This window comes from Meleagris gallopavo, chromosome 5 (genome assembly GCF_000146605.3).
Source record: "Meleagris gallopavo isolate NT-WF06-2002-E0010 breed Aviagen turkey brand Nicholas breeding stock chromosome 5, Turkey_5.1, whole genome shotgun sequence".
Classification (NCBI taxonomy): domain Eukaryota; kingdom Metazoa; phylum Chordata; class Aves; order Galliformes; family Phasianidae; genus Meleagris; species Meleagris gallopavo.
In genome coordinates this window covers 33,552,753-33,569,482 of record NC_015015.2, presented here as the reverse complement: position 1 = coordinate 33,569,482, position 16,730 = coordinate 33,552,753, and the positions used below count along the sequence as shown (strand labels likewise).

Genomic DNA, 16,730 nt, shown 5'->3' with positions numbered 1-16,730 from the left:
AAAAAAATCAGCATTTCAAATGAAAATTGGCTGCAGAACAATTCCTACTGTTTAATGCCAAATGTAATTTGGCTTTTTCATTTTCTGAATATGACAGACTGTCCTTTGTAATAAATAACGACAGGTTGTTTGCTTTTTTCTCTTGATCATACAGAAAAATACAAGCTGAGATACAAACTATTTTGAGTACATGAAGTTTGCTTGAGCATTAGGCAAATACTCATGCAACTTCCTATCCCCTAACTTTCAATGCTTTTTAAAGATTTTAAAAGCCATTCAAGGATTTCTTTGAATACTTAATTTCCAAATAATAACATTTGTTATTGTCCTTATGCTCTGTATCCAATCAAAAGGTAGGGAAGTATTGAGTTCCTTCCTTCCAACAGAAATCTTTTTTATATTCTTTATTACTAGCAGGGAACTATCAGAGAGGAAAGCAATGCTCTAAAGAAGACTCCATTAGTAACCCTATACCACTCTGAAACACACTTTCTAAAATAGAGTTTTTCACCTAAAGAAAACTTGAAGCTCCCATGTTTAGTTCATTACTACAGAAATAATTAAGAGGTGAACTGAAAACCAACTTTTCTAATGAAAGATATAGCTGTACTTTACATCACAGACTGATGTAGACAGAATACACCATGCTTCATTCAATTTTGACTTGTCTCAGAAGCTGCAATTTTAATTCATACATTTTAGCAACATTTAATTAGCCTAAACCAAGCCAGTGCAGATTAATGAAGTTCAATACAGTTAGAGGACAAAACATTTCAATGGATAGTATAAAAACTGACAGAATTTAGAAATTACAAAGCTTGTTAAGAAAAAAAAAAAAAAAAGAATCAAAGGCACATAGGAAATGAAATAAATAGCAGACAAAAGCTGTGGCTCCATGATTACGGAGCAGAATGCTTAAAGAAATTCAGGTGTTTGGTTTTTTTTTTTATTATTATTACCATCCATTTGCTTTAAGTTTAACTGTTGCTTATTTTTTTTTTCAATCATGAATGACTATTCTTAGGTATAATAAGTAAATAAATAAATGAGGAGTCCTTTAAAATTTTCTTTTATCCCTAATGTTCTTATTAACAGAATAAGAGTAACTTCACAATTCTCCCAGAACTTAGCTCTTATAATTATTTTGTGTAAAGTCTAATCTTCACTTGTTTTTCCAAACAATGATCTCTGTCAATTTAATAACAATCTCAAAATTACGAAAAAGAACTACGCAGCTACCAAGCGGCAGCTTTTCTCTTATCTTCCCAATACTTACAAAGATCTGATGGCTCAAGAGAAGCACAAGGTCTTGCATGGACAAAAGTGCAAGTCAGAGAAGACAAAGCAACAGGCAAATCCAATTGAAAAAAAGTCAAAACTTCATCAAACAGAAGCACAAAAACCATTAAAAAAAAATCTGTGTATCTGTTTGGATAATAAGAATTTGAGGAAGATGAAGCTTTCGCACTGCTCATCATTATAGAGCATGATGGGAACTTATCAATGAATGAGATCTACATTTTTCTGATCTTAATCATTTCATAATACAAAGAAAGCCTAAGTGCTCAGAAAATTTTATTTTATTGTAGGAAATAAATAAATAAATCTCAGAGTCACTGCTGGCTCTATTAGCAGACAGTTTAATGAGTTTGGAAGTGCAAAAGTCAGCACAGAGCACAGTAGTCATTATCTTAGCAGTATGTAAATCAATGGACTTTCTGGTCATAATTCTGGTCACTCAACTGTAATAGAAAAAAAAAATCAAAATAGGGGAATTTCAGAGACAGGGAGAGAAGTAATCAGCAATGCAAAGTCCTTCTCATGGACTTCAGCATTCTTTCCTACAGGGAAGAATTAAAAGATGAGAGAAAACCTAAATGAAATAACAAATGAAACTCAAAGTATACTGGTGACTCAATTGTCTTCTGTCATAAACAAGAATAAGAGAGGCTTTCAACGATATTTAAGGCTTCATATTCTGAAAAAATAATTGAAAGATACTTCTGTGTTCTGCACACTGTTAGCTTGCAGAACTTACTGGATATTATCAGAGAAACTAAGATCCACCCATCAGGATTCACAAGAGAACTAGGTCTTTAGCTGAACAAACAGAATAGCAAGATACAAACAAAATAAATTTTTATAGATAAATACAGATAAAATCTGTCAAAGCTTTTGGGTGCAATTCAATAGCAGGAGGATAAAACTGCCATTTGGGAAAGATTAACATATAAGCCGTAAGCAAAAATGTTTGTAATACCATATGGTATTATTGTGCAGCGGTCACCCTTGGAGTACAAGCCTACTAAACAGATCAAGTACTCTGATTCTAAATTTAGCCCTTGGAGCACTTTTCTTAATCTTAAAATTGCCATCAAAAGGATTGACTATGGTAAACTTTACTCTGTCTTTCTTCACACACTGCATCTACCCCCTAACAAACTTCCTAATGTATCAGACCTTTAATTATTAAATACTATTACTAACATTATAATCAGTTCTGTCCTCTTAGGAAATACCAGAAAACATTTACAGGACCAATGGTAGGACATATCATCCGTGTCTGTGTATCTAACTGCAGATTCGATTCAACTCCTTACGGAACATCTACATCCATCCACATCACCCAGGGCTGCAGAAGTCCCCCCTTGGGCTCTGATCACAACTCATTATACACTGAGAAGACTAAAATGTATGTCTTTAATTATGTGCTGCTGTGCTATTCTAAATTTGTGTCAGACCTTAAAGTTTTTGTGTTGATCTTTCTAAGTGAGCTTCCTGATTCTTTTAATAAATTAGCTATGGAAAATCATTGAGATAATTATAGTAATACACGAAAACATATCATTAACACATGCAATTATCCTATTTACCAACTTAATTATGCTGTGTTATATTCTATAATTTTTTTTTCTTCATTGATAATACAGGTTGAAATATGCCTTTTTAAAACAGCAATGTGTATCTTATAGATCAATGTATATTTTAAATTTATGCCAGATTATTTAATCACGCACAATTTGTTTTAAAGAAATATATTTTTTTCTTTACAACAACATTTTGCAAGTCAGCATATTCTTTTAATTTCAACACTTACATATAATCATTACAGTCTGCTTGCTTCCACGCAAGAGTCAAGATATCTTCACATGGACATAAAAATAATTGCTCTAATGAACTGCATATCAAACTGGCACATTTATTTCACAAATATAACAACATATTTCATTTAAATGAAATAAGAAAACTTTTATAGGCACTAGCACAGTCCTTAGGCTTATTTCTACAGGACCACACAGAAGCCTTGACAGTCTGTAAATATTGATATGTGATACATAATATATTGAATTTCAGGTAATATAGCACACGAAAAAAAAACAAAAAAACCAATCCATGTTCTACATAACATATAATTCAAGACATTTAAGATGCAGTTCAAGAATTACTGAGAATAATCCTGAGCATGAATCTGAGCATGCAACAAAAGTGACATTCAACATCTTAAACTTTAATTCTATTGTATTTAAACAGTGTCTGACTATACAATACTTTAGAATTGTGTAGATCTATACTTCAGTTAAAGCCTTCCACATTCATGCCATTAATAAGCTATTTCTGTATTCTTACCTAGAACATCCAATCCAGTAGTTTTTGCTAGATCTCTTACACCATCTGCTCCAAAAATATGTGTTTCATGTTTACATTTGGGACACTGGAAAACACTCATATTCTGAACTAGTCCTAAAACCTGTCAAATGAAAAAGGAGGAATGTTAACACCTGGGATTCAAGCTTCAGTTCTTATTCATCTTTGACAACAAAGAAGAGATTATCAACACAGAATCAACAAATCATCATCAGTTACTTAGTTTAACTTTCATTTCTAAATTACTTGTACATTATTTTTTCCATAATTATACATCTAAAGGATTAACTAACTTACACGACACAGAAGTACCTCTTGCACTGATCTAACTTTTCAACTAATCTCCTTCTCAGACAAGATGGAATACATTTCTGACCTTTGAATACCGTTTTTTAGCTTTGTAATTTGCAGTTTTGGGATACAAAATTAAAAAAAAATTTAAAAGACACAACAATCAAATGTGCTTTTCAGATATTTTATAACTTCTCCTGAAGGAAAATGTTTCCAAAAAGAATCAGATTTGCTATTTTTCTGTAAAGGAGGAAAACATTTTAACGATCAAATAATAATTATGTGAAAGGAAGTGACAAAAACTACTTTTCTGTTGATGTCAGATGTTCATCTACATCCTTGTAAAACATCTCCTGCAAATTTGCCGAATCAGGCACATAAATATCTTCTTTCACAATGTACAACAATGCTTATGATAAAATTAACGTCATTTTATTCACCTAGTAAACAAGCCTGTTCACTGAGGAAGAGCAGAATTTCTCAAAAGTGATGACAACAGCACACAAACACTGTGAATGAGAACTCATCCCTATTTGCTAATCAACACAAGACTCGCTTTGGTGGTTCCACATTAGAAAATTTCAGTTCAAGATATTTATGCTACAGATGAATATATATTTTAAAGTTCAGAAAAGCTGTTCTATATCTTATGACATTCTGTGCTTTTTAAAATTTCCCTAAGCATTCTGGTTACATGTTTTGAAGAAACTAACAAAGTTAGAGGAATAATATATCCACTGTGTTAATGAAATAATGATCTAAAAGGACGCTGATTCAGTGCAAGCAACAGCAATTACCTTACTTATTAACAACTGTTGGTCCTAAAGTTTTAACTAAAAGAATTCGGAGGTAGCACTGCGAGCAGGTAAAGGCCTGTAATTTACAATTTCTTAAAGAAAGTTTCCTTGCATCAAAGGATGATAATCTGTTTTTGTTTCTTATACCACTGTTACGTTTCATATTACTTTCTAAATCTTCCTTCACTCATGTAAAGTTTTTAGAGAGTTTAAAGCAAGGAGCATTTTAAGAAACAGACAATATACATGTGTATAGATAGATAGATACAAACATGCATGGCATCATCTGCAGCACATGAAAAAAGAGATCTCGATATTTATACTCAAAAGGAATTCATCCCACTCCAGATAACTTGGGTCTTTAACTTTTTATTCTCCTCAATACAGTTGTACAATATTTATGATACAACAAATTCATAATCAAAGTCATTCAGCCTACTAATGTTTTATGAACAGCTTAGAAATATTACTGCTGTTTTGTTAGTTCTTTGATCACCTAAAAATAAAGAAGTCTTTCTGCACCAGTTAACGCAAATACCGAACTACAGCTGTATTCCCAAAGCTAGATTGGCTTTAGAGGTCTTATTCACTGCCCTTTTGTTTTACTTTAAACAAATCTCACTAAAAGCATGTGACATTTCAGCATTACAATATTGCTTTTATTATCTCAACCTTATTCCCATCTGTCAAACACCAAACAGTACATATTTACTAAGGTATAAATTGTTCTTCTTGTACACAACTAGATTTTTGCAATATTAGTTGCCAATTACAAACACTACATTTAATTCAGAATCCATGCAAATACATAAACCTTAATCACTGAAGTGTATTTTTAACACATATCACTGGAGACACTTGGATAAACAAGAGATTTCACTATTACTTTCAGAGCCTTTCAAATCTATAGAAAATGTAATAGGTTTTGCTAATAAAATCAGTAATGACTCTTATTTCCCTGTTTAAATATTAGATTTGGAAAAGCCTCCAAGTTTGTCTGGACAAACTATTCTACAAACATGCATGAATCCTGTTCTGCTCCTCAGTGAGCTCTTCTGTCTGCGTACTTCTCTGAAAACTTGCTCAATGAAACAAACACTAGATGCTCTGCAGCACAGAAGCTAGCCTACAATACCAAATTCATAGTTTTAATGCTTAACTTCTTTGGTCAAACTATTTTATTTTGAATAGTGAAAAGACATCCATCAAGAAATAGCAGGAAAGTAAGAAAGTGGCAAATCCTCATTATGAATTATCTGTGCACATATGGTTTCTGAATGCTTACAAGTTCCTTTTGCTCAATTAACCTTTTGGTAACTCAACATATAGTGCCCAAATCCAAATATACACTACCTTCTCCAGACAAGGAGAAAATTCCTGAGAAACTCTTGAATTTCAAATCAGTAAAGAACAAACAACATTAATAACTGTGACTCAGATTCAATTCTGACTTAAAACTAAATGCAATACATAGGCAGGACCTTCTTTAACAGTGATGTAAATGAAACACTTATGTTGATGTATATATACAGTGAGAAAAGAAAAAAGGAACAACATGCAAGAACTCCAGTGTATTGATTCCATTGCATTGCAATCCAGCATCTGGCATAATAGTGTTGTTGTGGCTTATCATTTGATTAAGATAGATCTAGTCTGGCATTTAGTCCACATATATACTTAAAATCTTGTCTACCACACACCAGGTTAAGCCAAGCCTATCATAGAATGCATGGCTTTGTTGGAAGCCATTCGCTGCGAAAAACGTTGAATGAAACTGACAAAACATTGAAAGAAATCTGGACAATTTCTCATTAGAAAAAAAATTCAGCAAATTACTAAATTAAATGTGATCTTATATGAAAAGTCATTCTGCATGATTTTAATAAATCCAAACACATAATCAAAATAGAACATTTCATATGCTGCTCTTCTGTCGTATACTTATATTTTTTCTTCTAGTATTAAACAACAAATGCTACCACACTTTCATTTTGGTGCAAAGACACTTGAGCATCTAATAATAAGGAATCTGTCAATTTATTTCTTTCGTTATGCTATTTTGCAAACTAAAACAAAAAAATGCTGGCTTTAAGAAGAGCTAAAAATGCTACTGACGCTAGTTTCCCTGTCTTAATAAAAAGTAAAAGTAACCTTCGCACAGATAAGCCAGACAACAATTTTTTAAGTATTGTAAATAGCTTTTTCCTTTACTTTTTAAAATAATGAAGCATTTCAGTTTGTATTTTTTCATCACATGCACATTTCAAATGAAAAATGAGTCTTCGTGAACATGCACTAGAGTAGAACGTTCTGTTACTTAGCAACTTGCAACACTGTCAAGACCTTAAATCAATGTAATCATGCTTAAAAGAAAAAAACATTTAAGTAGTAACCTAGTTAGTTTATTTTAAATGAATATATTTTTGTTTACTATTATCCGTCTATTTCAAATTCCTTTATTTGGTTCTCCAGTTTGAGAGTGGTGAGGTGCTGGAATAGGCTGGTCAGAGAGATTGTGGATGCTCCGTCCCTGGAGGCATTCAAAACCAGGTTGGATGGAGCCCTGAGCAACCTGGTCTAATTCTATGATTCTATCATTCAGTTTAAATGTAAAACATTAATTCTAATATTTGCTCCATTTCAATCTATATGAATATTGGGGATAATGCTGAACTTTGCATTTCCCAAACAAGCAAGCTACCATATAAGCTCTAAGCCTAATGAAAAAAAAAGTGAAAACTATGGACTTCTTCTTTCAGTGACAGTCACAGAGCCTTTCAAATGGCAAAGTGACAATCAGGTACACACACGACTCCCCCAAAACTTAAACTTCCTTAAATTGTAGAGATATATGATTTTCCTCTCATCTAACAGAGTTTTAGGTTAGAGCTCCACCAATTCTTGAGAACACATAATGACGATACAGAAAGACAGTACATTTGGAAAGAAGAGATTACTTTATAAATTACTCTATTTAGCTGGTTAGCATTCTGATCCATTCCAGGTGATTAAACAAATTGATTGAAAATAAATTCAATACTATTATTACTTGATGCTGAGAAATTCTTTTTCTTCCGCTAAAGAAAGCTTCTGAGACAGATATAAAGCAGATTCTAATTTTTTTTTTTTTTAAACAAGAATTTTTGACATTCAAGTGATCCGAGTGGATTGTTCATCTACCACAAATAGAGAAAATTTTCAGATTTTTGGAATTATTTTTTTGAATCTACTGGTATTTTTAATGTAGATGCTTACAGGTACATGGACTTTTCTAAACATTTCAGTTCCTTTGCGTGCATCCAACAAAGCCACATCTTGTGGAGTAGAGATGATTACAGCTCCTGAGAAAATAAATAAATAAATATGAAATATCATTAGTTTAAATTATGATTCATAACTTGTAAACATTGACTGTTTAACAGTTTTTTTGGTGCTTCCCCCCCCAATCTAAGAAAGAAAATTATCCTGTTTCTTTATAATGCAGTGACCAAAACTGCATGAGATATGATGCAGAGTGATAAAAATAAGACATTTTCACCCTATATTTTTCTATGTAGAAACCACTTACGTTCTGTAAATGAGAAAACTGATCTAGCTGCCATATGACCATGAACAGATGATAGAATGGATGTGAATAGCTTTTCAGAAGCACAACACCACAGATGCATTGGACTTCGCAGTGGGAGCCCTAGCATCTTAAGAACCCTCCCAGTTTGCAAAGCACTCGGATAGGAAACCCTGTCCCTCAGATGGCCCCATGCAATCCATGTGCTGACTGACGGCATCTCTCCTGCGTGACAATCAGCCGTTTCCAAACACTGCCTGACAGCACATGTGAATGTTTTCGACCAGTGTGCTTAACCTCTAGTTAAAAGGAAAATACAATCTGGTGTTTCACTCCTGAAAAGCTGCCTCTCTCTGCCTTACATAATATTAGAATGAAGTCCAAAAACTGAACAGCGTATGTAACACATTAAGCAAACAATTTCCTATTGTTCTCTAAAACTCTGGAATGCAAATAATTCACTGTTTTTCCTAAGCTGACCTGCTTCCAGTGACACAGCAAAGAATAACATGGAATCCTTTCAGCTACATCCACACTTAAGCTGGTCTTTTCAATGCAGGGTACGGTTACATTTCACTGCCAACACTGAAATACAGAGTTAATTCCACAAAATGAATACACCCTAACTTAAATATAGTCTACAAACTAGTAGCTTAGACTCAATGGCTTTGAATCTTTTAAATGATTTTTTTGTTTAAAAAAAAAAATTGTAAAATGAAGATCTTTCAATACTTAGACAAAAAGCTTCTTATAGCTGCCTTCTCAGACAAAACCAGGAAACTAGAATTTTCTGTTGAATGTGTATACATGCATGTTAGCTGTCCTACATAACAGGCTTTTGTCTACTTTTTTGTAGACAAAAATGTTCAGCATTCCCTGGATCTCCATGTAGCAGTCAGCAAAACTTAATTCCCCATTTTCTGGTCCAATATTTTTTTAGCAACTCAAATGAATGGCATGAAGTACAGAGGTTACGAACAATGAAAACATCCACTATAACCACAGGCAGTCTATGTGAAAGGTGTTTTTTATTAACAAATTCTCTTGCTAGAGAACCTCACCCAAAGGGAGAAACTAACAAGATGAAATGATCCATTGGCATTTCACAGACTTTAGGCTGTCATGAATACCGACTCCCTGTATAAAAAAGAACAGACTTCAGAGATACATGAGTTAAAACTAGACTTGTTGACAGCTTGCACATTTTTTCCATAGAATGAAAGTCTACACAACCAAGAATCTGCCTGTGCTGACACTATATAGATCTCTTCTATTTTCCTTTTCACTCTGAAAGGGATTATGTATATATATACATATATATATATATACACACACACACACACACACATATATATATACACACACATTTTTAATATATATCCATAATCCCTTTCAGAGTTTATATATATGTATATATTTTAAGTTGTTACTCCAGTTTGTGAGCATAAAGAAATCTGAAATCATTCTCCTGTTGACACTGAGGACACAACATCTTTGAAGAAGAGGCAACATCATAGTGCTTCCTCTGATAGCCACTGAGGTAACTGTAACAGCAGCAGTACAAAGCCTCACTGAGACTATCTGCCAGTGGCTTAGGCAAGCAGAGAACAGCATTCACTAATCAGACTGGTAATGTTACTCAAGAATCTGACACTTCCATAAGCAGTTTAAAGAAGGTTATTTTGAATTACTGTAATTTCATTAGGATTTGTCCTCTGGCTCTAAAGCACTCTCCTGAGGCTCCAACTACTTAACAGAATCATCACTAAGTGATTTACTTCACAATAATATGGAAGATAAAGGACATCTCCCAATTTAAATTCCTTGAAATAAAAGGTAAATTAAAGGTGCTCTCAAGGAAGTGCTACTCACCAATTCTAATCATAACAAAAATAACTTTCACAGCAAGTTACTGATTTCATTTACTTCTTATTAGAGGTAATCCTTTCTCAGTTTTGAACATGTTAATTTGGGAAAGTGGAAGTACACTTCAGTTCTTCAGTAGCTTCTACCTTAGACTCCATTCATATATAATTTAGTAAGGATTAAATTCTTAAAATAAGCTGTAAACATGATACAAGTTTAAAAAGTTTATATTGCAGCCACCAGAGATTTACTGACTTTTGAACTATTTATGAAATACCTGTTTGGTGATTACTTTATAATCAACTGAAACTCAGTCAACAAAAAAAAAAAAAAAAAAAAGGACTGGAAGGAACTTCAAAGACCTAATATTGATATCTAAATCCATGGATAACCCATCCAAAACTCAAAGAGTAATTACTGATTAGGGAGAAGATCCAGAAACTTCATGGTCAGAAATCTGTGTTTCACATACAGACTAAAACAGCACAACCAGCTTGTACTGACTTATACCATACAATTATACCATTTAATCATACTTTTTCTCTCCTTGGTACAACTGCTAGCCGAGCAAACTCAACCTGAAGTTCAAGAATTCAAGTACTTAGCAGCACTATTTCCTCCACCAGCAATAGAATATAGCAAGAGATTTTTCCTCGGTGCTCCCCTTTACTGAATAAATTTGCATGTTTAATTTGGAAAGCAATTCAAATGATGAGCAAGAAAGAACACAACTTCCCTTGCTGTTTCTGTTCTACATGTTTAATAGGAATATCAAACAGTCAAGAGTTATTTTGATCAACAAAGTAATGAAATATGACTGAATTCACACACACAGTAGGTCTCTTGAAGCAATACGTGCAATGTTTACACAAGCTTGACTGAAGGAAGCAAATGAAGGCTGACAAATTGAACAGAGAGGTTGCAGAAACTATAATGTTATCATATTTCACATTAAAACATACTACAAATTCTATGTTAGCAGTTGCATGGAGAATAATTTCTATGCCTTAAGCATACTAAGGATATCTACCTTAAACAGATTTATGTTTAACTGACATATCTACTTATTCATGCATTTCATTTATTTTCATAACTTCATCGTATTTCAGCTGGCAAAAAGCTGATGCACTTTGCATTAATAAAAACTATGCTAACTCTATTTTGAATACTTAGCATGCATAATAGGGAGACAGAATGAACAGTGCGTCTGTAAGACTGATGTTTGCCTTTTTCCTTAAACCCCAGGTGCTTAATCCCAGTAAAAGAAATGTGTGCTTATACAACACTGGTACTTGCCTCACTGGTGGACCGGTGCTTAGGAAATTAGAAATGCTGACAAAGCTTTAAAGTTCTGGATACAGAAAACATTACCTCTATTCAGCATATCATTAAAGTTTGCATTAGACACCTTGGGTTACAAGGCACAAGGTGGTATCTCATCAACCGTTTAATATAATCTATTTGAAGCTAAGCAAACTCCATGGGCTTTCTTTCAAGGAAGTGGAAAAAAAAAATAACAAAACAGGCAAGCATAAAAAACAGCTAAGTTTACAAGATCTACCTTAGGATGAGAAAAACCACTCTCAAATAGATTCCTTGTGTTGTTCCCCTCTCCTCCAGTATTTACAAATGCAGAACTCATAACAAGGCTATGATTCCCCCCACCAAAATTAGATTAACGTCTAGATGATATCACCCTGATTCTTACTAGCTTAGTAAATAACATCAACCAGAAAACCTGTGGAGTGACAAGTAACAGTCCAGGAAGACTGACAGAGTTCCGAGAGAAAAAGATAAAGAAAGTTATACTACACCTCTCTAACAATACACAGGCACCGAACACTTGCAGAGGCACATCCACATAGCTGCCCACAGCCTGATCTGACCACAACATTCATTTTTTGTAGCTTTTGTTACCTCTTCCACTGCATCAATTTTAAACTTCCAGGCAAGACTTACAAGTTATAAATAGCCTAATGAACCTGAATAATCTCTACTGCAGATCTTCACAGGCCCTCTTGCTTTCTGTTGAACTTCTTGTTATTTCATTTATAAAATATGCCTACAATTATAGCATACAGTTTACACTTGAAGATGCAGAACAAACTATTGCAAGAACAAAGACTTTAGTTTTTGCTAAGGTTTCAGCTGGTAATGCTTAAAATTGTTCTAACACTGAAAAGACGTCCATCGCCTTGGGTGAACTGCGTAAAGGAGTTCCTTCAGCTTTTGCATGTAACATTCTCATTGCAACTAGTAACATGAAAGAATCATTAGCTTGGCTTTCCTTTAAGGGACCCTTGAGACTCGTAACTCAGCTCAGAACTGTCCTGAAGGCTGGATCCTGCCTGCGTCCCACTTCCAGCTTACATCTGTCAACTACAATTTTTTGACAACAGTAACAAACTACTTTATTGTACAACCTACAGTTACATGAATACAATCATCAATCCATAAAGACCCAATGTTGTGATTGAGGGTTTTTTGCTGTTCTCTTTTAATCCATCCTAAATTTATGTCTTTTTGCTTTCCTGCAGTTATTTAAAATATCAGAATATAGCAGGAAAGAAAGACTAAATCTCCAACATCACCTGAAAGAAGTATAAAAATGTGATACTAAAAATATTTGCCATTCAAAAACAGATGAAGTAAAATTTACCATTATCAAAAAATCAAGATGACTTCCACAAAGAATCTTCAAAAATTCACTATAGAAATGAACAATGCACTTCCTACATAAAAAAAGAGGAAAGAAAGCTCAAAAATTGAGAAAAACATTGTGCATCATTGTTAAACTAAAAGGAAAGAAGATCAGATGCCTTGCAACTATGATTTGCATCAAAGAAAGATTTTCAAGAAGGGGCAAATAGACACTTGCACAAAGAGCAATGACAGAATACAGATACACCTCCCATCAAAGTATATGCTACATACAACTTGCATGGCACTGGTTGGGGTTTTTTTGATCATCTCTCTTCAGGAAAGAGAGGAAAATGGTGTCGTACCTACTCAGATTGCATTTTTTTATTAATTATTAGATGGCTCCTTTTTCTCACAATTCTTTTTTCTGCTAATACCACCAATAACTTTTTTTTTTCCCCCCTCAAGATCATTAACATTGTTTTCTTTTTAGAATTATTTGAAAATCTTCCCCTCCCCCCCCTTTTTTAATGCTTCTTTCTGAATAGACACACTGTTTATTAACTGGAACTTCCTGGTTTTGTACATTATTATATGGTAAGGCAGGATCCAGTTCTGTCTGTATGGGGTTTACACGGCAAAGTTTTGATGTCAAAGGATTTGCAGGGGTGCCTCTGTGAGCAGAGTCCAGCACTGCCCCATATCAGATCAGAGCCAGCTCCAGCTGCTCCCAAGGGGACTTGCCACTGATAGAGCTGAGCAATGAGCAACACTGGGTGTGTCTCTGGCATAGCAGATTTGAGAAAGGGAGAAACTACTGTGGGTGAGAAAACGTGACAGAAACAGCCCTGCAGCCACCAAGGTCAGCTCAGAAGGAGGGCAGGAGGTGTTCCAGACACAGAGCAGAAGTTCCTTCCTGCACAGGAGAGGCCCATGGAAGAACAGGTTGTCCACCTGCAGCCCACAGGCACCATGCAGAGATTCCCATGTGCAGCTATAGAAGAGCCCACAGCATCACAGTAGATGGCCTGGAGGAAGTATAGCCAATGGAAAGCACCTGCAGGAGCAGTCCCAGGCTGGGGCTGCAGCCCACAGAAAGGAGTCTGCAGTGGGGCAGGGCGGCTGGGGGAGCTGCTGCCCACAGGGACCTGTGCTGCAGCAGTCCAGTCCTGAAGGATGGGTACTTGAAGAACTGCAGCCTGTGGGAATCCTATGCAGGGTTAGTTCAGGGACACGATCCCATAGGAGGCACCTCAAGCTGAAGCAGGGGCAGAAAGACCATGAAGAAACAGCAGAGGTGAAGCATTACGGACTTACCACTGACCCCTACTCCTCTTTTACCATGTACCACTAAGGGGAAGGAGGTGGGAGAGGATGGATTATAGAGGAAAGTGATTTCAGCATGCTTTTTGTTTTTCACTGTTCTAGTCTGTTAGCAATAGGCAATAATTCTATCTCCCTCCCAGCGTTGAGTATGTTTTGCCCATGACAGTAATTGGTGAGCAACCTCTGCATACTCTCCACCCTTAAGCCTTCTTCCATGGTATTTTCTCCATCTGTTCCTTCAGGGGGGAGGGTGCACTGCAGTGAGTTCAGTTGGCTGTCATTGTGAAACCACCACAGAGGCACGCACTGCTATAACAGTCTACAAGCTGTCCACAAGGCTGCACCTATGGTCTGCTTGGCACTGCAATAAATATGAATAGTTTGGTTCAGCAGTTTGGCACATAATGGTTAATAACATGCTTTCAGAATTAATGAAAACAATTGGCATTCAAGTTGGTAATATACCTCTATCCATTCCTTCCTCAATTTACACTTTTGAACAAAAAAATATTGCTACTACTTTTAAAGTTTAATTAGTAAAAATATGCTTTTTTTTTTTAAATCAGTCAAAAATCCTATTTATCACAATTTTCTGAGAATTCCTTTTTGACATAATTCCTTTGGTAAACATTCAGGAGTTGATTAAGATCTGTGTATTGGTTAAAAAAATGCAGTCATGCAGTCATTACAAAAACTACACAGTTTGCAGGATAAAGCAACAAAAAGATGGTGGAATCTGTGTGCTGTATAGGTTTAAAATGTAAAAGGTGATGGATGTCATTCCCTGTATGGCTAGCAATGACAATGCTTCTTTTTTTATGGAACTTGAAACAAAACAAAACGGCATTCACATTGCATTTCACTTCACTTATCTTGATTAATAATCTTCTCTAATTTTCAACAGTAGCCTTTTTAAAGCTTATAATAAGTTTGTTATAATAACATATGCTTTGTGTGGAGAAGAAAATGTTACTTTTGAAAGTGCAAAATTAAATGCACTGAAATAAAACAATACCTTTTACCTTTAGGTCTCCTGTATAAATTCACCGATGTATCAAATAAAAGACTGTTCAGCAAGATGTGAAATTTTTGGTTTGCCTCAGCCCACTTTCTACTGACCAGGTGGCATCTTGAAGTTCGTAGAAAAAAAACGTCACATGACAGATTTTACCAAATGAAGTGACAACTCCAGTATTAACCCGGAGCCAGATGTCAACTGAGACAGTGTCATCTCTAAAGCTGTCAAGTTGTCACATTTGACTAATGCTAACTTCACTTTAACATTAATAAAGAACGGTCAACAGGCAGACTAACACAGTTAACAGCTTCCACAGTTCAGCTTCTGAAGGAGGAAGAAGTGCTTGTGCTAACAGGGCACAGGAACCCTTTTACAACAAGCAGGTACTTTCTCCTACCCATGCATTAAGTAGCAACAGGTCACAAACAAAACCTTTCTGTCCAGGCTGATCTAGGATTTCTATGTGGAAAATAGACTGGCATCTGAAGAAAAAAGCTGGAGTGAAATAAAAACATCTTCCACGTTCTTAAGTAATCATTTCTCATCTGATAGTTTGTTGAAAAATGAATGCAAGCATGAGAAAAGCTACAGGTGATTAATGAACAGTATGCTAAATAAGGTATCTGCTTGTAAGGTGACTAAGTATAATAAAACAAAAAAATCCCAATAGTTACCTTGGATGTCATATTTTAAAGAATAAATGCACACACACAGCTGCCATTTCAACTGAAATTGCGTGAGGCTGACATTGTCTTTAACGATGATCAGAATTAAAATACATATTTTGTTGTGTTATGTATTCCTCTAACCTTTCTGCAAATCAAGAAAATATCAGGAGCTGTGATGCAGGATAAAAAGTTATTCTAACATTAAGACTCAGTACCCTATCACACATCCCATAGGTTCATCTCTTATTGACGAGTGTTGCAGTGCTACAGATTTACACATCACATCCCTCCCCTTTGCGATAGCTCTGTCACACCCACAGAAAAACTTGGTCAAGTAACTGGCAAAAAAATTCATGCAGGTTCTGTAAATTTATTTAGAGAAAATATTTTTTTTCTACACTGTGTGTTCCTAGGAAGCCATAGATAAGTAATGAAAACATAATGCAAATACTGTATCTCACATATGCATGCATGCAAATCAAAGTACAACTTTCATGCAAACTAGATAATGCACTTCTGAATGTACTTAGCTAGGATATACACACTGTCTCTGAGGAAAGAAAAATTATGCTGCTAATACCATGACTGTCCAAGTATTCTCAAAGGAATAACAAAGAACAAGAAAAGTGAAGCAGAAACAGAACGGCACAACAACTACTTTCTGTAAAACTAAAAAATAAATAAAACAAAGACAGCACATTGTTTGGAAACATGAATTGCAAATGAAGATGAAGCTCATAAAAAAACAGGAGAATCCTGTAACCTGCTCTAAAGACATCTGCATTGAGATCTGCATCACTATCTTCTGAACCCCTGAAAGCAACAGTGCTGAAGGAAATAAAGGTATGCTAAACAAGTCTATGGAGCCTTGAATTCACAGCAACCAATTAACGAGAGTAAAAAAAAAAAGTATA

The 16,730-nt window shown here is 34.9% G+C and overlaps 1 protein-coding gene across 1 annotated transcript in view; it reads right to left on the bottom strand.

The window, feature by feature from the left end:
* The window catches only part of NUBPL (nucleotide binding protein like), a gene marked incomplete at its 5' end in the record, with an annotated part of 81,692 nt that overhangs the window by 13,269 nt on the left and 51,693 nt on the right, over window positions 1–16,730 (bottom strand). Inside the window, 2 exons of the mRNA XM_010711664.3 lie at window positions 3,628–3,748; window positions 7,989–8,074. Of these exons, the coding sequence (XP_010709966.1) occupies window positions 3,628–3,748; window positions 7,989–8,074 (207 nt within the window). The remainder of the gene's footprint in view (window positions 1–3,627; window positions 3,749–7,988; window positions 8,075–16,730) is intronic.